The sequence below is a fragment of the Podarcis muralis genome, chromosome 17 (genome assembly GCF_964188315.1).
Source record: "Podarcis muralis chromosome 17, rPodMur119.hap1.1, whole genome shotgun sequence".
Classification (NCBI taxonomy): domain Eukaryota; kingdom Metazoa; phylum Chordata; class Lepidosauria; order Squamata; family Lacertidae; genus Podarcis; species Podarcis muralis.
In genome coordinates, this window is record NC_135671.1 from 37,974,761 (window position 1) to 37,999,866 (window position 25,106).

The 25,106-nt window shown below is 47.3% G+C and overlaps 2 protein-coding genes across 2 annotated transcripts in view; both read right to left on the reverse strand.

Annotated features, from left to right (window-relative positions):
• FAM50A (family with sequence similarity 50 member A) overlaps window positions 1–6,613 on the reverse strand; it is an 11,140-nt gene extending 4,527 nt beyond the window's left edge. The window contains exons 1-7 of the mRNA XM_077921667.1: window positions 6,508–6,613; window positions 5,278–5,402; window positions 2,084–2,168; window positions 1,826–1,925; window positions 594–733; window positions 375–451; window positions 2–31 (exon numbers count right to left, since the gene is read on the reverse strand). Of these exons, the coding sequence (XP_077777793.1) occupies window positions 2–31; window positions 375–451; window positions 594–733; window positions 1,826–1,925; window positions 2,084–2,168; window positions 5,278–5,388 (543 nt within the window). The 5' untranslated portion in view covers window positions 5,389–5,402; window positions 6,508–6,613. The remainder of the gene's footprint in view (window position 1; window positions 32–374; window positions 452–593; window positions 734–1,825; window positions 1,926–2,083; window positions 2,169–5,277; window positions 5,403–6,507) is intronic.
• Window positions 6,614–8,852: 2,239 nt separating this feature from the next.
• Window positions 8,853–25,106, reverse strand: GDI1 (GDP dissociation inhibitor 1). The gene is made up of 11 exons (XM_028711726.2): window positions 24,943–25,106; window positions 19,551–19,658; window positions 18,029–18,128; window positions 17,315–17,449; window positions 15,233–15,431; window positions 14,725–14,856; window positions 13,961–14,060; window positions 13,037–13,208; window positions 11,839–11,983; window positions 10,584–10,638; window positions 8,853–10,424 (listed from the first exon to the last, which is right to left on the reverse strand). The coding sequence occupies exons 1-11, from the start codon at window positions 24,985–24,987 to the stop codon at window positions 10,272–10,274; spliced, it is 1,344 nt and encodes a 447-aa protein (XP_028567559.1). The 5' UTR covers window positions 24,988–25,106; the 3' UTR covers window positions 8,853–10,271.

Below are 25,106 nucleotides of genomic sequence, written 5' to 3' on the forward strand. Positions count from 1 at the left end.
GAAGTTCTTCTCGCAGGCGATTTTCTTCCTCCTGGAAACCGGAGGAGGGGAGGGCAAAAGCTGTCAAGGTGATGCCTTGGTGGGGCTGGGGAAACCCAGCACCTTCCCGATGTTTTTGGACTCCAACTCCCATCATCCTCCAGCCAACATGGCCAGTGGATCAGGGAAGATGGGAGCTGGAGTCAGTCCAGTAACTTCAGGAGAGGCCACAGGATCCTCGCTCCTGCCTTAGTGCAGAAAGGAACAATCCACAGAGGGAAAGATGGGAGCAAAGTGCCTTGCAAGATGCAGCTGGCAAGGGGCATTGGGGACCCCTCCAGGGCACTTGAGGATGGAGGTGGGTGGGCGCCACAGAAGGCAGATAAGCAGCGTACCTCACGGTCACGGTCAGGCAGGAAGCTGGTGTCCACATCTGGGTTCTTCCCCAGTTTCTTCTTCTTGGGGGCCAGCTCTGAGGGAGGTGGTGCAATCAGACAAGAGTGAGGAGCTACCCTTGAAACTTCACAGCCCCACCTTGCTTCCAGCATCACCACTCTCCAGGCCCACCTGGGCTTCCCTCTCCACCTGGGAGCCCCCAGCCTTCCAGTCCTCACCTTCCCGCTCCAGCTCTGCCTCTTCCTCTTCCTCCTCGATGCCATCATCTTCCTCCTCCTCATCCAGGGTGAAGGACAAGCTTGAGATCTTCCGCTTCTGCTCCTGCTTGCGTTCCCGCTCCCGCATGCGCTCCAGCTTCCTATGAGGAACAAGCCAACATCAGCTTCACAGGGCATGTCCCCTCATAGGGAGGGGGAAACAAAGCATTCCAAAGATGGTGGAGGAAAGCAGAGAGTTGAAAAACAGCAAGTGACCTGAAGAGGAAAGAGGGGTTGATGTTAAGAGTATCCCCAGACTGGTCATACTTCTCAGATTAGGGAGATGGGCAGGAAGGGGAACTTAAGAGCCACAAAGCTGCTACACTAGAGGGAAGCGAATAACAACATGCCCTTATTTATTTAGGATTATTTATATTCTGCCTTTCTTTCATCTTGGAACTTAAGGCAACTTTCATGGAGTTGTCAGGCAGTCTCCCATCCAGATCAGACCCAGGCCCAGTGAGTGGCTGCATCATAAGCCTTCAGGCAATACCTGTGCTTAACAATGCTCAAAGTGTTTCACAAGCATTACTGCCGTAATCTTCACAACAATCTTGTAAGTTTGGCCAGTATTATGCTGCCTGTACTGCAGGAGGAGGCACCAAGGCTGAGAGAAAATAGTGGCTTGCTCAAGGCCCTGCTGGATCAGATCAAGCACCCACATAGCCCAGCACCCTTGCTTCCAACCGTAGCCAGTGGTTGCCTTGGGAAGCTCACGAGAAAGGCATGAAGGCAATATTCTTCCTTGGTTTAGCTCCAGTTTTTTTCTTAATTTTGTGCAGATATAATGCCTCTGGACATAGAAGTTCCATTCGGTTAGTTGACAAGCTAATTAACAGACAACAGATTTATCCCTTTTTTAAACTCACAAAGGCTTAGTGGATTAATGCATGAAGAAGCACCTTGTTCTGCCTCACCTGAACATGACTGACTGCATGTCTTAGTGTTCTATGGTTTAAAATGGGATGCTCTCACTGCACAGCCTACATCTGAATAGCCACCCACCAGGGATGCTGAAGATACATTGTGCCAAGGGCTAGGACCAGATGACCTCCATGGCCCATCCAACTCTACGGTCTTAACCATTACGGTACTCCAGATCTTATACACCACCCTATAGTACAGGGGGAACGTTCATGAAGGAGAGAAAAAATATTGCCCATCCCAGTCTACCCAGAACACCCACAACTCACAGCTGCAGCTCTTTGGACTGCTCCTTCTTTGCCAGCTGCTTCTCCCGTTCCTTTACGAGAGCCTCTTGCTTGGCCTTCATGTCGTTGAGGGTCACCAGGCCTATCGGAAGAAAATGTGCTGGGAATCAGGCCTCCCATGTGATGATTACCCAGCTCTGTGCAGAGAAGTAGGGTCTATTCATCCATTCAAGTCAAAGAATGGAGACTGGGACCCCTGCAGCTTCATTCCCCAGCACTGGGCTCCCTTCCCACACTCACCAACAGTGCTGGATTTCAGCTCAGCTTCCACTGCATCATAGTGAGCTGAGAATTTCTTGTCAATGTTTGACTTCATGATGTTCTCCTGCCATGGGAAAGAGGAGATCAAGTTTGCTGCTGCAAGAAGCTAGAGACTCAGCAATATTCCAGTTACTACTTCCAGCCCACCTTCTTAGACTAAATCTACAAAGATGTACAACTACCCCAAGAGGAGGAGGAACACAGATTAGGGGACATCAACCCATGTGTTGTTTGGGGTCAGGGCAGCCATAGGAAAACCTCACATGCCCTTAGTGTTCTCATCTCATCCTGCCCTTGGTTAAGATAAGCACTCACACTCTGTATCCCAACTATTTTAGATTCATAGCCTACCTTAACCCAAAGACTTGGGACAGATTATGTACATTTTCTACTGATTTTGACTGAAAGAAGTAAAGAAAAAGAGGAAAATCCTTTTCACCAAGGAAAGAAGTCAAGTTAGGCATGGAAAGGTCCTCAACCAGAATGCTTCGCTTCACAGGCAGTGCTGCCAGGAGGAATTCCGTGTCTTCAAGGCTGAGAAGTTGGGCTCCACAAGAAAGGGCCAACACCCCAAACCGTATTTGTTTTATCAACATTGCCATTGCCTTGTCAATCCAATAAGTGATCTACAGCACACCCCTCTCTGGTATCCTCCAGATGTTTTGGACTCCAGTTCCCACCTCTCCCAGCCAGCATGGCCAACGGTCAAGAGTGACGGCAACTGTAATTCAAAACATCTGAAAAGTACCACACTGGGAAGGCTGATCTAAATGGTTGGGAGATGTGAGCCCAGAGAACAGAATCTAAGGATCTGTAAACATTTTTTGAAGGAACAAGTGCCCTTCAGAAGCACAGAAAGGTCCAAGGCAAGAAGAGAGCTCATTTGAGACTTTCAAGCACACAGCATTTTTGTATACTAAGAGGGAACCCAGGGGAGGCAAGCAAGGTGAGCTAAACATTGTCAGAAGCAGTGGTACTGTTGGCAAGACTTGTTGGGGAAAGCTCTCAAGACTGAAGTGTCATTATTATTCAGGGGGTATAGCTTGTTATAAAAACACAGGGAAAGGAGTCTATAAACTCAATGCATTGCAGAAAAAGTATACGGTCACCCAGGTCCAAGATGAAGGGAATGGCAATACCTGTGAATGTATCTGGATGAAGGAAAAAAGATAACACTGTGAATGTCTGCTTAGAGACCCGCAAAATCCATCAGAGCCGTTGAATGAGGAATTCTCTAATAAAGAATTAGATTGTTCTCTGGCACTAAATACACACTGCACAATCTAAGCTCTCCTGCTTCCAGGGAAACACCTTTCTGTTTGGTGAGCTTAACACTACAGAAAAAAGCAGTGTTGCAGCCCAGGCACTTCATATAAAACTTTAAATCTCCTAATAAAGCAGAAGAAAAGGAAGTTGTGTCTGCTCCCTCACTGGTCCTGTCATCCACCGCCCCCCCAGGTACGGCACACTTGGGATTCTTGCTTGTGACAGCAGGTAGAGGGAGGGAGATGCCAAGACTGGAGTAGGTAGAAGCAGCTGTGTTATGCCCTACTGCTCGGAGGAGAGGGAGATTTCAAAGGCATGTGCTTAGTGTTCAAGTTGTAAAGCAGCAAAGCAATATTCAAGATCAGGTGTTTGGCCCTCCAAATGCTGCTGAACTACAACTACCAACAAGGATGGAATACAAGGATACCATACTGATGGGAATTGCAGTTCACTGACATCTGGAGGCCCCAGTGCTTCCCACACCTGTTCAATATAATAAGGAACTAACTCAGAACTGGAAATATTTCATGTTTTGAGGCATATTTGTGAGCACCTATAATTTTTCTAAATTTGCTGCAATTACCATATTTGTTGGAGACAGAACCTATTTAACTATGCAAGAGACCTTACATGCATTTGAGATTATTATTTTCTCTTTCAGCAGGTTAATAGAATGGTCAGAATCTCAATTCATTTAAATCTTAGTTCACTTTGACAGAGCAATACTAACAGACAATGTGATGGTGATGATCCTAACATGAAAGATATGATTAGTCAAATAAAAGGAAAGAGAAAGGATAACAAAGTCCAGGTTTTAAAAGAGGTGGGGTGGAGGGAATGTACTTCACTATACTCAGACAGTTAGAAAAGTATTTTGGAAAGATACGTTACGTGACAGACAAGTTGAAGAAGATGGGCAATTTCTGACAGTAATAACAGAAGAAAACTGCAAACCATAGTCATGCAGAAAACGAATATTCACAAAAAGGGATACAACCATACAGGATTTTTTTTATCTGGTAGCCAGAACTTACAAGAGGTGGGGTGGACAAGTGATTGAAAAGGAGACGAGAATATACAGAATACATCAAGCCAGAAGAATAAAAACCTTTTGGACTACGTTCTGTCATCCCTGATCATTGGCTATGCTAGCTAGGCTGATGGGAGCTGAATATCAACATTTGGAAGAACAGAGGTTCTCCATCCCTATGGTAAAACAACAAGTTGTGAAATCTTTCTAGAGAGGTTTGCAAGGAACAATATTTAAGGTTGCTTAGGGCAGGGATTGAACCCTTCAACTCTATAATGGAAGAGAGCAGTGAAGTTAAAGAAAAAACCAAAAACTATGCCAAGGGCCTACTGAAATGTAGTGGGGGGGGGGAGGAATCATGAGGAAACTATTATCCACAACTATTGCCAAAAGATAGATACGTTGGTTTAAAGTATTTTTACTCAGCATGCTCAGCTTCACCATGGGCTAGGGTGTTGTATTACCTGCAACCATAATTTGAATATGCTGTTAAATATTTATTAGAACATCTGCTTGATTTTAAAATGCCTCAATTTGGTTTCTTATACTGTATGAACACTACAGATTGCAGAAAAATGGCTTAAAGGTGCATTTGAAAAGCATCACATATGAAAAGCATTGCAACTTTTAGATGACTCTCGTGGTCCCTTCCAACTCTACAAAATTCTATGATCATTTTGAAAACACCTTTCCGTATTTTGCACTGGCTCTTCCTGACAACAAAGAACAGACAATTCCATGCTGCTGCCTTCTTTCCCATTCCCTGCATTCAGAGTCCTCCAATGGTTCTGCACCACACCTTCATGGTAATACCTCTCAGCAACCAAATTACACCCACCCGCCATCTTGCCCCTTAGGAGCTTCTGCTTCCTTTCACCTCAGCAATCCGTTGCCTCATCTGTTCCATATGTTCCCGCTGCCTCTCCCTCTTCTTCATCAGCTGGAGTGCCCGGCCAGCCTCGCTGGCAGCTCCTTTGTATTGCGCCATGGCTGTAGATGGACCTGTGAGGCAAAAATAAAAATCCCCACATAGACATGAATGTATGAAGCAGCAGCTTTATAACAAGCAACCATTGGCTCTTGACTAATTATTTAGTCATTTCATAAGATTTATACACTGCTTGCTTATAAAACAAAAACAAAACAACAACCTCAAAGGTTGTTACAGGAAGACAAAACAATAAAATTAAGAAAAAATTACAACACTACTTTAAAAGCTACATAAGTTGAAATACCAAGAGATTAAAACTACTTTAGCCTGGCTCTCCTTCCTTGAAGGTTTTTAAACAGAGGTTGGTTAGCCCTCTGTCATGGATGCTTTAGCGGAGATTCCTGCATTGCAGGGGGTTGGACTAGAATCAGGGGTGGCCAACTCCCAAGAGACAGCGATCTACTCACAGAGTTAAAAACTGGCAGTGATCTACCCCCTTTTTTGGGTTCAAGTCAAAGTTGTTGAGCTTCTTTGGGGGGAGCCAGTGATCTACCACAGACGTCCAGTGATCTACCAGTAGATCACAATCTACCTGTTGAACGTGCCTGGACTAGATGATGGTCCCTCCTAACTCTTAAGATTCTATGGATAGCTCAGTTGGTTAGAGCCTGGAGCTGATAACGCCAAGGTTGCAGGTTCGATCCCCGTCTGGGACAGCTGCACAGGAGGCTGGACTAGATGCTACTGTCTAGAATATGATTCTGCTGCAACTTTCTAACCATCTGGGCAGAGTTAGGGAATGTTTCTAAGCAGGCGCCGAAGAGAGCGCAGCGAAGGCGCCTGCTTGATCAATCGGCAGGGAGTTCCAAAGTGCAGGCGCTGCCCGCACTAACCGGCCGGGATGTTGCGCCTGCGGGCTCGCAGCGTCCCTAAAGAGATTTCCCGGCCTCGTTATCCAGAATCCTTCCAAGCGGGCTCGTGAGGGCGTGGGGGGCTGGCTCTACCACAGACCCCCCAGCTCTGCCCCTCGAGCGGCAGCTGCACCCAGCGCGGCAAAGGCTGCTGCCCGGAGAGCAGGAGCAGGCGAGGGGGAAGAACCTGGACGGCTGAGGGAGGGCCTCGGATCCGGCCGGGGAAAGAGGGGCGCGCAAATGGAGGGGCCCGGCGCGGCCTTGCCTGGTCAGGAGAAGGAGCCCCCGCTGATTCCGCCTCTCCTTTCTCCAGCCGCAGATCCCACCAGCTGCCTTACCTACGTCACTCGCGAGCGGAACTTCCGGCAGGGGGGAAAACCGGAGCCGCCCGCTATTGGCTAAGTTCCGCTCTGGCCCGCGGCATCACTATGGTGGAAGCCCTGTCGCGATGAAGCGTCTTCCGGAAACTCGCTCAGGGAGGAGCCAGTGCGCGGGACCCATTTCCGGTTCCGCGAATGGCGACGACGCGGAGTCAGCGCCCCCTAGAGGGCCGACGGAAACGGTGTGGGTTATTGATCCCTTGTGTCTCTGGAGGACTCGGAGGGAAGGAACGCGCTTGAGACAAAGGCGTGCAGTGCGAGCCTGTGAATACATTTACTCAGAAGTAAGCCCCATTGAACTCAGTGAGGCTTACTCCCAGCTGTATAAGATCGTAGCCTGTATAGTCTTTCCCCCATTGCCCTCCCTGGTCCTGCTGGCTAGGGATGAGAGAAGTTGGAGTCCAACAACAGCTGGAACATCCTCCCTCCCCAAGGTTGGGAAAGGCTGGTTTGGCAGTCAGCCTGCAGAAAGCCCCGTTTTCTTTTTTAGTTTGCAGGGTGAAATACAGCACCCCCCTCTCCTTGCATCTAGCTGCAGTTATTTTATGCCCTTCAGAGTTGTCACACCTATCTGTTAATCGCTTTTCTTGCAAATTTGGAAGTGACTAATATAAAAATCAATGAAAACCAACAATAAAAACACAACTTGGGACAAGCTTTTTGGGGTGTTGGGGAAGGCAATATGATGCTTCCAGTTCTTCCAGAGTACTACAGGAAAGAAGACTTGCAAATCCTGTGCCCTCAAAACTTATTACATGGTGTAGAAATTAAACAAGTTAAATCTTTCCCTGCGCATCTCAAGTCTGTTGAATTTTTGTCTTTTAAAGGTACAGACATCCCAACAGAAAAGGGATTTGAAGCCTGCAGGATGTGTTCCCTTGCCTTCATTTAAAAAAACCCAAAAAATAGAATGTACTTTTCAGAGTACTGCAATGAAAACGTCAACCTTCTCTGTACCTGGAAACTATACCCTTCAGAAACTTACAATTTCTAGCACCCTTAAACTTCTCAGGATTCTTTCAGGGAAGCCATGTACTTTAAATGGATGGTGTAGATGTGACCAGTTTTATTTAAATGTTCTGACTGCATTTACAGTGATTTCTGCGTACTTCTACCACACTTGCCCAGATGTGGAGAATTCTGCAATTGGCAGCTGGGAGTGAGACCTGTGTGGATATCCTTTTTAAAAGATATTAGTTTGAAACCTCTTCTGTTTAGAATTGTCCACCTTTCTAAATATTGTAAACAATATTTTCATTCTACTTGAGTTGGCTCTGCAGCTCAACAGGAAATAAGCGGTGCCCTCTAAATTCTTCAATATGTAAATTTCACAGTATCTGCCCAAAAGGTTTATCCATATATGAACTGACCCAGACCCTGCAATCCTCATCTGAGGCTCTTCTTCATGTCCCTGCTCCACAAGAGTCAGAGATTTCTTCTAGGGCCTTTTAATGATCATTGCTCTAGTATGACAGAAGCACTGTGCTAGAGGGAGAATAAAAACCAGCACTCTTACTGTAAAGAGAGGCTCCCTGAGGGCAGAATTGCAGAGAAGGCCTAAGAACTCTTCACCAATTCTTCCCTGCAAGTACTGCTCCTGTCCCCATATTATTTTGGCAAACAGGGTTTCTGCTCCAAGAGGAAAGGGTCATAAATTAACTGAGCCAAAAGGTCTTAGCCCAAGGTAGATGAGAGGTAAATGCATTATGCCCAAATATGTGCCACACTTCTAGATACATATTAAGGGTCGTATTTTGCTAAACCCTGCACTTATCTGCTTTCAGATCTTGGTGACACACAGGGAGACTGGGGGAAGTTTGAATAATCTGATCAATTCCAACAGTTGGCTCCCTAAAACAGCAATTCTTCATTTCCTTGCTTAACTCTAAATTCTTGAAAAAATGACACTGAGCAGTAGAAAAAAAGCAGATGAGATGGAAGTCTGTAACCAGAGTTAAGCTGTGCAGGTTAAAACAAAATTCAAGTTTCATGGTTCACAAGGCGCTGGGCTCTGCATTGGAATTCATTTCCAAAAAGATTAAGCCACAAAGGCCAGGCTGTGGGACTTCTCCAACATTCTCATTATGCCATGTCTCACATGAGGTTTTTCATCCATCTCCTGAGTTTAACATGGTCTTTCTCTACAAAAGCCTCCCTTCTCTACTTAGGAGGCGGCCTAAACGTGACCCCTCTCATTCCCACGGTGGTGGTACCAGACAAGAGCCAGAGCTAGACTAAGTGAATTTATTACTTTGAGACAATTGAGCAGCTGTGGGGTGGAGGGAGGTGACCCCTCATATCCCACTAGAGTTACAGACAGATTGTTAACCATAAAGCCAGCTTTGGCAGGAAGGAAGCCTCTGACACAAAACAGACCCCAGGCCTTTTTGCTCATGCCAGGGCCTAACCGCCCCCATCCAAACCTCGTTAATTATCAGGTGTGTCAACAAAAGTTTGACCTGCTTCATTAATAAGTTACAATAAGTTACAGCAGGTGGCAGCAAGTGGAAGGGGACAGAACCACCACCCTGTCCCTATGTCCAGCACACGAGAGACACATACACACACACACGCACACACAAATCTTCCCCCACTTTAGGCTAAAGTAACTAAGAGGGAATTGAGGGGACAAAATGGACACAAGACAAACAAAGAGGCCTGTGAGAACCTGAAGTGGCAATGTGGGGGAGGGGAGGGACTGGCCAGAGGGACAGCATGTGTGGAAAGAGGCGGTTCAGAGGGGCCCTTCACGCCCCCCCAAATCCTGTAGTGCTAGTCATTCCAGCCTCTTCTCAGCATACAGAAATGAAGATTCACACCATGATCATGATAAATATGGGAAGGAAGGAGGGCTGCGTTATATGTAAGCGAGGGGAGGAATGTCTGTCACAAGTGAAGCAAGCAAGCTAATTCACCGGGATCAGAACTGGAAAAAGGGAGGGGGGAATTGTGAGGCACAGAAAATAACATGGGAGCTGAGAGGAGAGAGGAGGGCAAAGTGGAAGAGATGAGGAAAGTTTGAGATTAGCAGCAGGAACAAAGGCCAAACTGCATGCTCCATGCAATTACATGCCTTTAAACCCCTGGTGTCTGCTGCTTCTAGGAACAGATTTGTGATGGGGCAACTTGAAGTGGAAAAGTGACTAGTGTGCTTACTTCTGCCCGCTTTCAGATGTGTGTTTATCCTTACAAACATGCAGAGGGAAGGAGCTGCAGCAGAAGAGAGTGCCAAATCACCCAAGCCTGCTTTTTCCTAGAAGTTGGTAGCCAGCAGAGGTTAAATGCATGCAATTGAATACAATACAAATCCCTGTTCTGTAAGAGAATGGGTCCCCAAAGAATTTCAGCTGCACCAACTCTGATGCAACCTCAGTTGTTGGGAGAGGGGGGAGGGGTCTTTCTCTTGTGAGCAGAAAGATATGAGATGGAGTGGAAAAATAAACTAGGAATGTCTTTTCTCCCTGCGGATTAAGGGGAATGGTCACAATTAAGAGAAATCAATCATAGCTGAATGACTATCTGGAAGAGCCAGTCTCAGATGAGGTGTGGGGTAAAGCCAGTCCCTAGTGGGAGTATGGTCCCTTGCATGGGGAAAACCCAGGGGGAGGGAGGATGGGGAGGGGAGGGGAGAGAAAGAAAAGGGGAGTAGTCACTGCTCATCCTCGCCAAAGACATCATTCTGGCGCCGTTTCATGCTCTCAAAGTCAAAGGGAGCCCCTGCCATGCGCCGGTAAATGTCTTTGATGTCGTCGCATGTTGTCTCAAAGTGGGTGGTGGCATCATATGACCGTGAGCAGAATACCTGCAGGGGAAACAGAGGCAAGAAAGACCACAGATGCATGAGATGGGCAATGGAAGATAAAGAAGCCAGAATCTTCTTTAAAGCCAGCTATGGACCATGCAGTAATGCTCTCCCTTCTCTAAAACACTTTGGAACACCAAATACATTGCGGAATCTCACCTGACTTTCTGTTCCATCATCAGTAGGCTCATATATGTCACTGATGGCCACAAACCTATTAAAAAAGGAAAGATGCTTATGAAAGTCTCAAGGGTTTGAAATACGTTTGAGGCAGGCTTCACACCCCACACACTGCTTTTGCCTTTTCTGGTCAAACAGGCTTTGAAAGTTTTTGGAATAATAAGAGAGTAACCTGCAAACTCTGTTTACCACAGGCAAAAATGAGATTCACACACACCAGCAGCGATCCCTCTCTCAAAGCCATTTCTCTGTTCCTTGCTACTGAGTTTCTGACTCAACCCTGCAGCTTGAAGAGCCATGAACTGGAGGGCCTAGCTAGCCCAAAGTCTCTAGCCCCAAAGTCTTTGTTTCCACTGCCTCAGCATCCTTCAGCAGGCCCTCTTCTATTAATTTATCTGAGCTTTTATCAGACCCAGCATAAACCTGTTTTAAACTTTCTATGTAATCTTGCGTCTCCCTGCCCCTTGTTTCCTTCTATCTCATTATAGCCTCATTTATTTTTCTTTTTTAAACTGTTTTCTTATTTTATTCAGAGGCTTAGTGCATGGGTAGGCAAACTAAGGCCCAGGGGCCGGTTCAAGCCCAATCACCTTCTAAATCCGGGCCGCGGACGGTCTGGGATTCAGCATTCTACATGAGTAGAATGTGTCCTTTTATTTAAAGTGCATCTCTGGGTTATTTGTGGGGCCTAGGAATTCGTTCATTCCCCCCACAAAAATATAGTCCGGCCCCCCACAAGGTCTGAGGGACAGTGGACTGGCCCCCTACTGAAAAGTTTGCTGACCCCTGGGCTAGTGTCTTGATTGTGCCACTTCAGACTGCAAGTAGGCTTGCATGAGGGAACATTCCCAGTCATCAAAAACTAGTATGTTAGGGAGTGACTAGGCTAGAATCTTCCTGACATCATTTTAAAAAATCTGGAACAGCAGCCACTCACTCACAGTCCAGATATTAGTGATTGCTGCATCTCTTGTCCTTGGATTTTCCTTCTTTACCCTATGTGGAAAATCTCCTAGAAATCACCATCTTTAGCTACCTTGAATGAAATGCAGCTGTGTCCAAGTATTTGAAGGCCCTTGTTATGTGTGTCCCCATTCCCTCTCCTTTTAGATTGTGAACTGTAGGCAGGAAGTTCTGTGTCCTAAAGCAGAAATTGTGTCCTACGGCAATCATCATCAACATCATAATCCTAGAGACTAGTTCTGTTCCTCATGTTTTCCCCTGGCCCACTCACTTTTGGTCGACAGGCTCAAGAAGTTCGAGGGCTGGCTGCACTTCATTCTCAGGAGAGTCCGTCTCCACAGTAGTGCTGGCAATCGCAATGTACTTGCCCTGCGCAGCCACATTGTGGGCGGAGGAGATCAGGCAGACATAGATATCTGGGTAGGGAGGCAAAGGAAAGGGTCACAAGCCTGGTGGAAAAAAGCCCAAGCGAAGCAGCCCCCACCCCAACACATACGCTGTACCAACATTATCTTATACAGGATGCCAGAGGGTAAATGTGCGTGTTTTCATAACAAAGGAAAGGTCGGTAGCTCAGTGGCTGTAAAGTCCCCTGCCTGAAACCCTGGAGAGTTAGCCCTACTCATTGTTGAAATCCTGAGCCCATCATGAAGTTCACTTGGGCCATCCTAGTCCACAGAATTGTTACAAGATACAGAACTGGAAAAATGTGAGTATTATAATGCTCTTGGTACACTTCATATTCGTGATAGGGCAGGGGTCGGCAAACCAAGGCCAGCAGGCCATAACCGGCCCAATTGCCCTCAGGATCCAGCCCGCGAACAGTTCTGCAATCGCTACTTGGATCGGCACAATCCCTATTTTTTTCCCTCCCTCCCTCCCTCCCTCCCTGCAGTGGCGTCTCCTCCCTCCTCCCTCCCTCTTCCTGGCTTCTCCCTGCCCTGTGGAGGAAGGGGGCTGGGCTTTGATAGGAAGCCTCGCTGCCCGCCCGCCCGCCCGCCTCTCCCTATGGCCATGCTGTGGGCTGGAGCTTGGCACGCCTGCTGGCCCCACGCCTGGGAAAGCTGGCCTGAAAAAGAGAGGCGTCACCACTGCCACCGGCTCCCAACCAAGGCAGAGCGGCGGAGGAGGTAGGCAGGAGGAGGGGAGGGGCTGGGGGAGAGAGAGAAGGCCCCTCTACCGCGTGTGCGCTCCCCCGCACACAGTCCGGCCCATCACTAGGTCTGGGGGACAGTGAACTGGCCCCCTCCAAAAAAAGTTTGCTGACCCCTGGGATGTTGCTGGACTCCCCACTCCCATCAATCCCAACTATCATGGCCAATGGTCAGGGATGATGGGCCACTGGTCCTGAAGAGCCACTGGTCCCCTGTCCCAGCTGTATATGATACTGTGGAAGAAGCCCCCAAACATTAAATCCTGCCTCCCCTTCCCCCAACTCTACCCAGAGCCCCATCTCCACTTGTACTCACCAGATTTGCGCCCCACTTGGTTCTGGGGGATGATGATTTGACAGGAGTTAGAGTCATTGGTGCCACGGATAGGGTGGCTCAGGATGCAGATGACACGCACCACCTTCCCTGCAGGGCGCACCCGATCTGGCACATAGCTGGGGTCGCAGATCAACTGCTTGCAGCGTGCCACCTGGAGTGGGGGAGTAAACATTATGTAGAGGGACACTGGCAGAACCCAAGACTTCCTTGGATGTGACTCCATACAGTTAAAGGTTCAAAAGGCCCAAGCATATAACTAAGAAGCTTGGCAGAAAGATGGTACATAAATTCCAAAAAATAAATAAAACAGAACAAAATACTCCGCCCCCAAATTACGCTCCTGAAATGAAACAGGGTGGGGAACTTGAAAAGCCGGAACTGGATTTTGGTATGGAATGACTTGTCCTGGTTCGAGCTGGCAAAAGTATGCAACAGAAGTGCCATGCAGCACAAGTGCTTGCTAGGCTGTGCTGCCTTAGACTGCATTGGGAGGAATCACTTGTTTGAATTTGTCCCCATATCAAAAGCAACCAGCCAAAGATAAGGCTAGACTAGGTTCATCTCACAAGCCACATACTCAGGCAGGAGAAAGGATGATGATTTCCCATTCCAATTGCTGCCAATCCACATGGACTAACAGAATCAGCTTGCAGGCAGAGAAGACTAACAGAAGCAGACTAACAGAATGAGCTTGCAGGCGAGAAGGTGGGGGGGAAGTGGACCCTGGATGCAGATGAACAACGGTAACTCAAGCCTCTTGAAACAGGTAGTACCTCTTTAAAAGCCAGGTACTTCACTTACAGAACTGTCTTCCGAGCACCATTGCTCCCAGGATGTAACTTGAGACACCCCCTTCCCAGCCTTTCTACCACAGGGGGTGAAAGGTCAGCTTCCCATTCTCACCTCGCCTTCAGATTTGACCCCGATGACCTTGCCACCTTCCATGACAATCTCATCCACTGGCTTGTTGAGCATGTAGGTGCCACCATAGATGGCGCTGAGCCTGCGGACATGAGACGGGTGGGTGGTGAAGGGCACTGACCAAAACAGCCACTCCCTCTTCAACCCCAACACACACCCCATGCAGTTCAGCTACAAGGGCAGAACTACTTTGCCAAAAGATGTAAGCAATCCTTTTCCCATTTCTTTGATCCCTCTGTTAATTAACAAGACAAATGCTAATATCAGAATTGCTTGTTTTCTGTGACTGTGATCAAATATAATTGAGTTTCTTTAAAATCTTTAGATTTTTAAGGTATTACCCAGTCCCTTATGCTTGTGAAAACATGCAGATGGGGTCTATGAAAAAGCGATCAAGGGGTTCAAGTTTCTGTGCTCCTCACATGCATTAGTTTCTCCCTTGGAGTAACATTCATGTTTCCTTGTACAGAATGTAAATGTGTCCATCACCCCAGAAAACTAGAGAACTCTGCAAAATCTTTGATACCAAGTTCAGAATAAAGCACACACATTTATGCAGATTTTGCATATAACCTTTTGAAAGCTCACATGTAAAAGCTCAGAGTCTCAATAACTTGGAACAGAACTGGGTGGTGATGGTGGTGGAAATAGTAACTGTGACTGGACTCAATGCCATTTCTTTCTACTGGTCTAAGGACCAAGGCAGGAGTTGCCCCATGTACTTGGTGCCCTAGGAGATGGCATACCTGGCAAAGCCCTGGGGTAGTTCACCCAGACCATAAAGTGGGTAGAGATAGGGACTCTTCCCATAGCGGGCCAGGGATTCACTGTACAGTTTGATGCGATTGATGGTCTCCAAGCAGGGCTGATCCAAGTAGCTGTGAAAAGAGAAAACAGCCTACCTCAGTCCCACCAAGAATGAACAACAGGAAGCAGAGGACAAGACAATTGGGAGTTTCCTAAGGGAAAGGTCAGGGCTGTCTTGTGGGCCTGAGGGAGCCAATGACCAATTTTCCCTTTTTGCAGGGGAGGGGGAGAGTCCATAATTTTTTTATAGGCGTTTTCCTTGGGCATCTCCCCCTGCCCACCCTGTTTCTAACAAGCCAATGTTGGACAGCAGACTGTCCTCCAGGTCACTCTCAGCTGACAAGGAGCTACTAAAATAACCACAGGATGTGGCACAGCTACATAGCCAGGGAACATAGAAAAAGCTACACTCCCTGTGAGAAGGAGGGTTTAGGATCAGCTACTCACTCATCAGTGCGGTAGAGTGCCAGCGCATGACCTGTGAAGTCAATGACATCCTGGCCCAGGTCAAAACGTCGATAGACCTCGCGCATTGTGGTGCCGTGAGGATCCACCCCTTCCAATGTCTTCGAGTCGTTCTCATCAAAGTTTGCCACAAACACCAGGAACTTACGGAAGCGCCGCTTCTCAAACATGCCCATGAGATCTAAAGAAGGAAGATGGGTAGGACTAGAGACAGCACACTGGAGAGTCACATTGAATTACCAGGGCCCTGGCTCAATGGAAGAGCATGTTTTGCACTAGGAAGGTACCAAGTTGAATCCCAGGCACCTCCAGCTAAAAGGATCTCAGGTGACAGGGTGCCACCAATGGAGTACAAGTTCAACATCTTCAAGGGAGGAGACATGGAGAGGGTCCTTCCAAACTTGGAGAAGAGTGGTGTAAAGGTTAGGGTCAAGTCACTCCCTGGACTCCAAAATTTAAGGTAACACTTAGAATGAATAATTGTGAATAAAAATGTTCCTATTTAGGGTAAGCAATCCCATCTTGTACACTGCATGGCAATAAATAATGTGGGTCAAATAATCACAAGGCACCTGCAAGCCCAAGTCCTCACCCACAGAGAAAGCTGCCCAACAGAAATCCTCCTGACTTTGCTGCTCTGACTTTGCACCCTTCCTTCCTCTCAGCCTCTTCTGGAGGTGGGTAGTCCTGCTGTGTCTCTACACCGGGTGTGATTTAGATCAGTCACTCCTGGTGTGGTGATGCAGCAGAATTACCTGCCCCTCAAAGGATGCACATCCATAGCAGTGACTCACAGACACACAGGGCACAGGCTCCTCCGAGAGCAGGCCCTTCTCAAAGAGCAAAGTTTTTCAGGTGCAAAGACTGAACTATACCTCCAACTTTTTTGGAGGGGTTTTTTTTGGGGGGGGGCTCGTTATTAGAAGTTTAAAAAACTCTAGAATTATCTTGCCAATGTCATTATTATGGATGCCTTTAAATTATTTTATAGTCATTTAAAGGTAAAGGTGAAGGGACCCCTGACCGTTAGGTCCAGTCGTGGCTGACTCTGGGGTTGCGGCGCTCATCTCGCTTTATTGGCCAAGGGAGCTGGCGTACAGCTTCCGGGTCATGTGGCCAGCAGGACTAAGCCGCTTCTGGCGAACCAGAGCAGCACACGGAAACGCCGTTTACCTTCTCGCCAGAGCGGTACCTATTTATCTACTTGCTCTTTGACGTGCTTTCGAACTGCTAGGTTGGCAGGAGCAGGGGCTGAGCAACGGGAGCTCACCCCGTTGCGGGGATTCGAACCGCCAACCTTCTGATCGGAAAGTCCTAGGCTCTGTGGTTTAACCCACAGCGCCATCCGCGTCCCATTTATAGTCATTTAGCACCATTCAAAACCGACTAAAGTAATCATTCCGTCAGCACAAGTATTTCGGCTTGCTAGGTGGAATGATCCCCGCTCTTCTCCCCAGATATGCTGTTCCAAGGGTTCTCTGAAGCCCAGAGGAAGGAGAACAGGGGAAGCTCTGGTGCGCAAGTGCAAGTCCTTCCACACAGCTTTTGCTTGTGGGACTCATTAGTTCAATCCTGCCCAAAATGCTTTGTCTGCTTCCTTGAGATTCCATTATCTACTATATATTTTGAAAAGTTGTTTGTCTGTTTGCTATGTGTTTAGCTATCTCTTATGGTATTGAAACTAAATTTTGCATGATGGTTTCGGAGATAAAGGAGCAGGTTCTTGTTTGTGTTTGAATACAACTGGATGCCATTTTTAATCAAGATGGTGGACTGAGGTTTTCAAAACTACACTGATCCTTTAGTTTCTTAAATTTCTGAGCAGTATTGGCAATGAGGCTGCTAGTTGCATTATAAAGCAGGAAATTTATTTTAAACTAAAATTAATGCAGATAAGTATAGATATGAAGGTAAATGCAAACATTGAGGATCTGAGTTTGTTTGTTAATGAATGTTTCATTGCACGTTACTTTTTCGTACATCAGTAATATATATTTCCCACAAAAGGAATACAAAGGTCCCTGTGAGCCAGACACAGTACAGTTTTGCAAGAAATAGGCTTACTGGATGCCAGAGCCTCTGTCTCGGTCGATGGCACTTTGTAGATCTTTCCTGCCTTGTAGACAAAACTGCCTTCCACCACTTTGAAGTCTAGATAGCGTGTCACTTCCGTATACAGCAGCATTTTCACCAGCTGGCCTGCGTGGGGGAAGGAAAGCCTCATTTAGAGCCCTTCTACCTGCCACCATAGATAAGGGGTGCATTATATAGAGAGCCAGGATGAAGGTACATGAGACCTGCCACTTTCTTGACGGTAAAGAGGTTTGGGTCTGACCAGTGTTTGGACAGGCGAACTGCGAGAACCATTTGTATACCACCTTAGGTTCCATAATGAAAGAAATCCAGGATAGAAAAGTAAATAAAATGCACCCAGTACAAAGGTTCACAGCAAATGATAGGTGAATAAGAGAGGAAATGCTTGCCAGATAAATGTGTGTAGCGCATACAGGCAGAGCTGTGGGGTGTGAGGGACAGAGCTCCATCAACTGCAGAGGGCCAATTTTGGCTGCTTGTTCTTCAGCGCCCGCCAATGATATGCAAAGTCCTGGCCCACTTCAATGAGCCAAGACGTCTCACGATACTATTATGTGGGCCTGTCCTGTGCCACTACAGACTCTCCTTCTAAAGTGATTCTTCCAGCTCATCTCACCCCTTTTTGAGTAAAACGAATAAAATCTCTGGCAAATAGACCAAGGGACAACAAGTGCATGGACTTACCATTGGCCATGAGGAATTTGGGGATAAGGTCAACATTCCAGTCCCGGCCACGCCCCATAGATTCAGGGGGGCCATCACCAATCTCAAAGCGCTTGTAGAGCTGGTAGTTGAGGAAAAACAGTACATCACAAACACTCATTCAGACAGGGCACTTCAATTAGAATATACATGTTATCCTAATACAAATATATCAGTGCAACCAAAATGCAGGAGGAGAATCTATCTCAGCTGTATCAGTCAGAGAAGCGTCAATTCAAAAAGGAGACCAGGATACTGCAGGAAGCAGCCCATCACCCCAAACCACTTCTCCTATCTTCCAGGCTCCCTAGTGCAAGTTATCTATAAAACACTAGAACAAGCGGGCAAACATTTACTTTGCCTTTTCACGCAGCTGAAAGCTGTATAGCTGGAAAGATTCTGGGAAGTGAAAAGATGCCGAATAGAATATTTATATCCTTTTCCTGAGCATTGTTCAGGGTGGATTTGATTTAAATCAGGCATAGGCAAATTCAGCCCTCCAGGTGTTTTGGGACTACAACTCCCATCATCCCTGACCACTGCTCCTGTTAGCTAGGGATGATGGGAGTTGTAGTCCCAAAACACCTGGAGGGCAGAGTTTGCCTAAACCTGATTTAAATCATTAGTCAGTAAGACTTGATTTAATCATTATTTTTTACAGAAAGACTCATTCTTGCTGGTACAATCTTAATATTTACAACCAGATGAAGGTTTCATTTTTGGAATAATAAATTTTCAGAGTATTTTTTACAGTTGTATCAAAAATGACCAATTTGGCTATACTATTAGAAATACATTGACAGATAATTATGAAATTATGGTGAGGTTTAAAAAGTTAACTTTTTATATTTGGACAACTTTTCTGCTGTACTTTATTGGAAGCAGAAAAGTAATCCTTTCCCTAATAGCAATTTAAACATTTTATTTAACTAAAACAGTAACATTATAGCATATGTATCCATGTTTGTTAACTGATGTGGTTAAACAATTTTTTTTAAAAAAAAAACTTACACTGAGTTTTAGCACACATGAAAAACTTAAAACAAATCCTTATTTGCTGATGAATAGCCTTTGGACTATAATGTAACTTAAACAGAAAACTATCTTTAGAAAGATTTTTCCTCCAAAAGCATTTTATTTTAAAAATCCAATTTAAATTTAAAAAAAAACCAATTTAAATCAATTTAAATTTAAAGAAATCCAATTTAAATTTTAAAAAATCTGATTTTTTTAAAAAAACATTGATTTTTATCCACCCTGGCATTGTTCAAAGCACTTTGCATACATTATAACAGAAAGTCTTACAAGAATGGGTGAATTACACCCTTATCACAGGTAAGGGAGTGGGATCAACAGGGAATGCCTTAGCTCAAGCCAACTATTGAGTTCAGGGCTGAGGAGAGATTTTACATGGGAGATTTCCCACCTTAGCCATCAGAGCACACTTTCTCTTAGATCTAATCCAACAGAGGTATAAACACGCCCTATGTTCCTGGCTCCTTACCTCTTCCAGGGGGGTGATTGATGAGCTCTCGCCCCCGTAGTACGGATTCCGGTCCATGTGCAGGACCTTCTTGCCGTTCACAGACATGATGCCAGAAAGGATACATTCCTAGGACAGAAGGTGAGCAGGGTTATGGATGCCCTACGGCATGATTAGTTCAAAGTATGTCCCCACAGTGGACGCGGGTGGCATTGTGGTCTAAACCACTGAGCCTTAGGCTTGCCCATCAGAAGGTCGGTGGTTTGAATCCCCGTGACGGGGTGAGCTCCCGTTGCTCGGTCCCTGCTCCTGCCAACCTAGCAGTTCAAAAGCACGTCAAAGTGCAAGTAGTTAAATAGGTGCCACTCCAGCGGGAAGGTAAACAGTGTTTCCATGCACTGCTCTGGTTCTCCAGAAGCGGCTTAGTCATGCTGGCCACATGACCTGGAAGCTGTACGCCGGCTCCCTCGGCCAGTAAAGCGAGATGAGCGCTGCAACCCCAGAGTCGTCCGCAACTGGACCTAATGGTCAGGGGTCCCTTTACCTATGTCCCCACAGCATGGTAGCTTTCACAGTGCAGGGTTGGAGAACCTGTGGCTCTCCCAATGCTGTTGCCCTCCAACCCTCAACAGCCGTAGCCAGCGCAGCCAATTGTCCCAACCACACCAGGACCAACGAGGACAAGCAACCAGATTTTATTTCTTTATTGGTGAAGCAGTAGGTTACATCAGCAAGAGATATCCAGGGACACTCCCCGCTAACTAGATGTCTAGGCAACCTACGACTGCAGACCTATGCTCTGTCTCAGATAAATAGCTCTTTCTTGAGCGAGGAGACAACGGAGGGGGGATTCCAGGGGATTTCGAAGCCATGACCCTCTCTGGGAGCTTTGAAGGCTCTCTGGGCTCCAGGACCTCCTTTGGCTGGTCTCTTGTCTCCTGCTCCTTTCCCCCTTGCTCTGGCTGCCCAGTCTCCCTCTCCTGACCCCCTTCTTTCTCTCCTGCTGGCAGCAGCCTCACAGGTGCTACAGAACCCCACAACCCACTAGTCCCTTACCCTGGATCCTCCTCCTCCCATTCTGTCTCATCTGCCTGCACATACCCCCACTCCTACCCATCACTGCCACCACTGCCCTTTAAAGCCCTATGCGGCCTAGGACCCACGTACCAACAGGACTGCCTCTCCTGGCATGCCCCACGGAGAACCTTAAGGTCCACAAATGACAACATTTTGGAGGTCCCAGGTCACAAGGTGGTTAGATTGATCTCAACTAGGGTCAGGGCCTTTTCAGTACTGGCCCCGACTTGGTGGAACGCTCTTGTCACAAGAGACTAGGGCCCTGCTGGACTTGACATCTTTCCGCAGGGCCTGCAAGACAGAGCTGTTCCGCCTGGCCTTTGGTTTGGACTCAGTCTGACCTTTATGTTGCCCTCCCCTTATGGTCTTGATCTATCGGCTACTTTTAAAATGAGGCTGCATTTTAAATTGCATTTTAACCTGTATTTTAAATTGGTCCCCCCCCCTTATGTTTTTACTGTGATTTTGTTGGTGGTAGCGAGGGCAGGGTACAAATAAAATTTATTACTATTATTATTATTATTAGTAGTAGTAGTAGTAATGCTCAGAGATACTGGGAGATGTTGTCCCAGAACACCAGGAGGATCACAGATTTCTCCACCCATTTTACATAGTCCTGGCATATCAAAATCAACACAAAAAGCAGGTTAAGAAGTACACACATGTATGTGAAGAAGGGGAATGAGCCTGAGGTTGTTATTTCCCCATGCCATGCCACTGCGTGCTCCAAACCAGTATACAGGGGTGCTCAATTACGAACAGTGGAGCTGGCACCAGGCAGAAACTGGTCTCAAGGAAGTTTGGGGAAATGACAAGGGTTTCTGCACAAACAGAATCCACGGCAAGACTTGTACTGGGATTTTAGGGGTAGACAGCTACGGTGCAACTTACAAGGACCTAGGAGCCAAAGCTAAGGTCTGTAGAATGCTCTTGTTGGTTTCACCTCAGCAGCTTACAGCTATAATAAATACTTAAGGCAAAGTCTAAAGTCTAGCTGCTGTTGGGCGGGTAGATTTATGGATGGGTGAGAGAGAAAAGGAAGCTCAAAAGGGAGATTATCTACTCTCCCTGGCTGGATTCCACACCACTGCGGCAACACGTGGATACCTGAAATCACCAACTCCTTTGTGAAGCACATAGCAACATGCAAATTCCTATATAATCCATCCCACACGCATAATTTCAACCAATTAAAGTTATTTGTTTTCAGTTTTCAGGGTGGCAGGATATTTGGCCACATGAAGGTGGCAATCACACTGCATAGATGGCCTAATTTCATGCAGTGACTGGTCCCTCCCCCAGCAGTCTACTGGAAGGGGGAGGGGAGAGAAAGAGAGGGGGGTGGGGGTTGCAGAGAGGGAAACACTGTAATGCAAGCACAAGCCTTATCATTTCAGCTCCGTGAAAGTTCCCAAAGCAATTGCATAATGTATTATTAGTGATCTCACAGGCACTATTCAATAGGCTCCTGGGACATTCATGCAACTCCATTCCACAATCATCTCTACTAGCTGTAGAAGAAATTACATTTCATTATAAGAATGTAAATTGCTCTTTGGGTGCAAGGGAAATAGTGGATGATCCCTAAAACAGAAATGCTTCCATAAGTAGGATAGCTGGATATCACTCCACGGGTGAATACTAACTGCATGTTTGTTGTATCCTGAACTGGTCATTTGAAAAAGTTCATCTATACTAGACTTAAAACTGGCTGAATAGTTATTCCCTCCCCTTCAGGAAACCATGGTTCTACCAGGAGGACTAGACAAAGAATACTTTAGGAAACACACTCACTTAAGCTACAGCTCCATGGCAGTAAAAATAAGTTTGTGTGAATTTGCTGTTAATGAATTATAAGTGTTGAAAGAGAGAGCAGCTTGCTTGCTTGCTAAAAGAGGATGAAGGGCTTCTCATGGGATATGAGTTTGGATTCATCTAAGGACAAGCCGGGTTTGTGAGGCTAAGGTTGGGAGGAGGAGCAGAAAACATTTTTTGCCTTAACAAATTCTGTCTTAATTACTGCTCCATAAAACGAGATAGGGGACGCGGGTGGCGCTGTGGGTAAAACCTCAGCGCCTAGGACTTGCCGATTGAAAGGTCGGCGGTTCGAATCCCCGTGGCGGGGTGCGCTCCCGTTGTTCGGTCCCAGAGCCTGCCAACCTAGCAGTTCGAAAGCACCCTTAAGTGCAAGTAGATAAATAGGGACCGCTTACTAGCGGGAAGGTAAACGGCGTTTCCGTATGCGACTCTGGCTCACCAGAGCAGCTTCGTCACGCTGGCCACGTGACCCGGAAGTGTCTCCGGACAGCGCTGGCCCCCGGCCTATAGAGTGAGATGGGCACACAACCCTAGAGTCTGTCAAGACTGGCCCGTACGGGCAGGGGTACCTTTACCTTAAAACGAGATAGGCTGGTTCCATAGTGAAGGGTCAGAGTTCAATGGAAGAGCATGTATTTTGCATACAAGAGGTTCCGGATTCAATCCCTGGCATCTCCACTTAAGAGCTAGAAACTAGAACTAGACAATTAGTGAGCTAGGCAATCCAATGGCCAGACCCATTATAGAGCTGTTTTCTACGTTCCAGAAACATGGGAAATTCAGTTTAGCCCCCTACCAAATAGGGCTGCATGCAGAAGATTGAGAAAAAGCTGTGTGTGTGATGAATCAGAAAACATCATCCTTCTAAATTATAATTTCAGGGGGGGGGGATGGAGCATGAACAGGGCAGAGTAGACAGTGCTCTCCACACTAAGGCCAGGAAACCACAAGAAAAAGAAGGGAGGTAGCCTGGAAAGATGCCAGACTGAGAGCTGCATCCCTTTGATGTTCCTGGGGAGAGGAGAGATAGAACAGAAGTTAAGTTCTGCAAAGCGCAATTAATCTGTAGAAAAACATATGAATTACACAAAAAGAGGTGTCTGGCCACTTGTTGAGGGCAGGAAGAGGTGCCTACATTGGTTTCCAGAACAGGAAATCCCATCTTGCAGTAATGTGTAAAGAGAGACAAGTCAGTATTGGGGTGGTGATGGTTAATGTTCCCCTGACAGGAGTAGGAGCAGGGAGGAAGTTTTTTTTTTAACTCTGGAGAGAGTGAGAAGTTCATTCAGTTCTACTGAAAACCATAGATGGCCCAAAGCCAAGCTGATACAGTAAGAAGACACAGGGCTGCTAAGGAGCCTTGAAAGAAAAAAGACCAGGAAAGAAACCTTAACATCATGGAGACTGCAAGGGTCAAACAGTATGTGCTTCCTAGACTGCAAGGAATTGCAAGGGGAGATGCAGCCTAACCACCTAAGAAGGAGAAGCATTTACTTTACTGGAGCAGATTTCTTTTTTTATAAATAAACTTGAAAGTTCAGAATGGGGAAAACACTGGCTGCATTAGTGAGAAAAACCAGGAAACTGCATACAGTACATGCAAGGTTTACCTCTGCACTTCGACCACATCTGCATTAAGTACAGGGGCGCTCAGGACCAGGCGTAGAACACCCTGCGCTTCAGACCCTTCAACCTTGGGTGCTGAAGGGGCAGACGGTTCACACTGGGACTGCGGGATTTGGAAGTGCAGTTAAAGGACTGCACTGGAAGAGCTTGAAGGGATGCTGCTGAAGGGTTGAGGGGGGCATAAGGAGCATGGGAACTGCAGCAGCGCCCCTTCCTCCCCCTTTTGAGATGTAAAAGAGGGCAGGGTTGCTAACCGACCAGAAAACACACACAAGTGGCCTGCCCCTCGAAGACCCTGTAGCTCGATCTCCACAAGTCGCAATAAATACGGTTTTCCTGCATTGTCACAAGGCGCTGCTAGATGCACAGCAGCCGCAGCCAGCTGATGGCTTGGCAACCCCCGAACGAAGGAGGGGCACTGGGGGGGAGAAAGGGCCGGGAAAGGGCGCGGGCAAATGGGCGCCCATCGCTTTCAGAGGGCGGCTGATGGCGGCGCGTTGCATCAGAAGAGTTGCAAGCGGGGGCTCAAAGGCGCCTGCCGTCCAAGGCGGAGGGGAAACGGGGCGGTGCAAACGAGGCGGGCGCACTTCTGGGAGCAGCAGCTGCTAATCCGGGGACAGGTGCAATAATGATCTGGAACACGGAGGGGACGAGGCAGCGGCAGCAGCACGGAAGCAGAGAGAAAAGGTGCAATTATGTGCTGCTTCTGGAGCTGCGTTGCTGCAACGAGAAAGGCCTCGTGGGCTGCGGGGAATTGCAAACCCCGCCCGGACATGGCAGGGATGCTGCTGCTGCTGCTGGCGAGGGATGCAGGAGGCTGCAGCGGGAGAGCACGGGATGCAAGAGCAGCGAGGCGGGGCGGGCAGGGGTGCAAAGCAGGGTGGACACTCACGGTCAGGCCGGTGCCCAGCACGATCACGTCGTAGGCCTCGTCCATGGTGCCGGGTGCGGAGCCGCCGCCGCCGCCGCCCCCCCGCCCCGAGCGGAGCCAAGATGGGGCCGCAGCACGGGCAGCCCGGAGGAGGATCCCTCCGCCGCAAACGAGTCCCGGCGGCA

What these genes read in the sequence shown, in the direction of transcription:
- GDI1 (XM_028711726.2), bottom strand. Translation starts at nt 24,987, where the DNA reads ATGGACGAGGCCTACGACGTGATCGTGCTGGGCACCGGCCTGACC. An exon ending in TGCTGGGCACCGGCCTGACC is followed by an intron (nt 19,659 to 24,942) that starts GTGAGTGTCCAC and finishes CTTCTGTCCTAG; the next exon opens with GAATGTATCCTTTCTGGCAT. An exon ending in GGGTCAAATCTGAAGGCGAG is followed by an intron (nt 13,209 to 13,960) that starts GTGAGAATGGGA and finishes CCCCCACTCCAG; the next exon opens with GTGGCACGCTGCAAGCAGTT.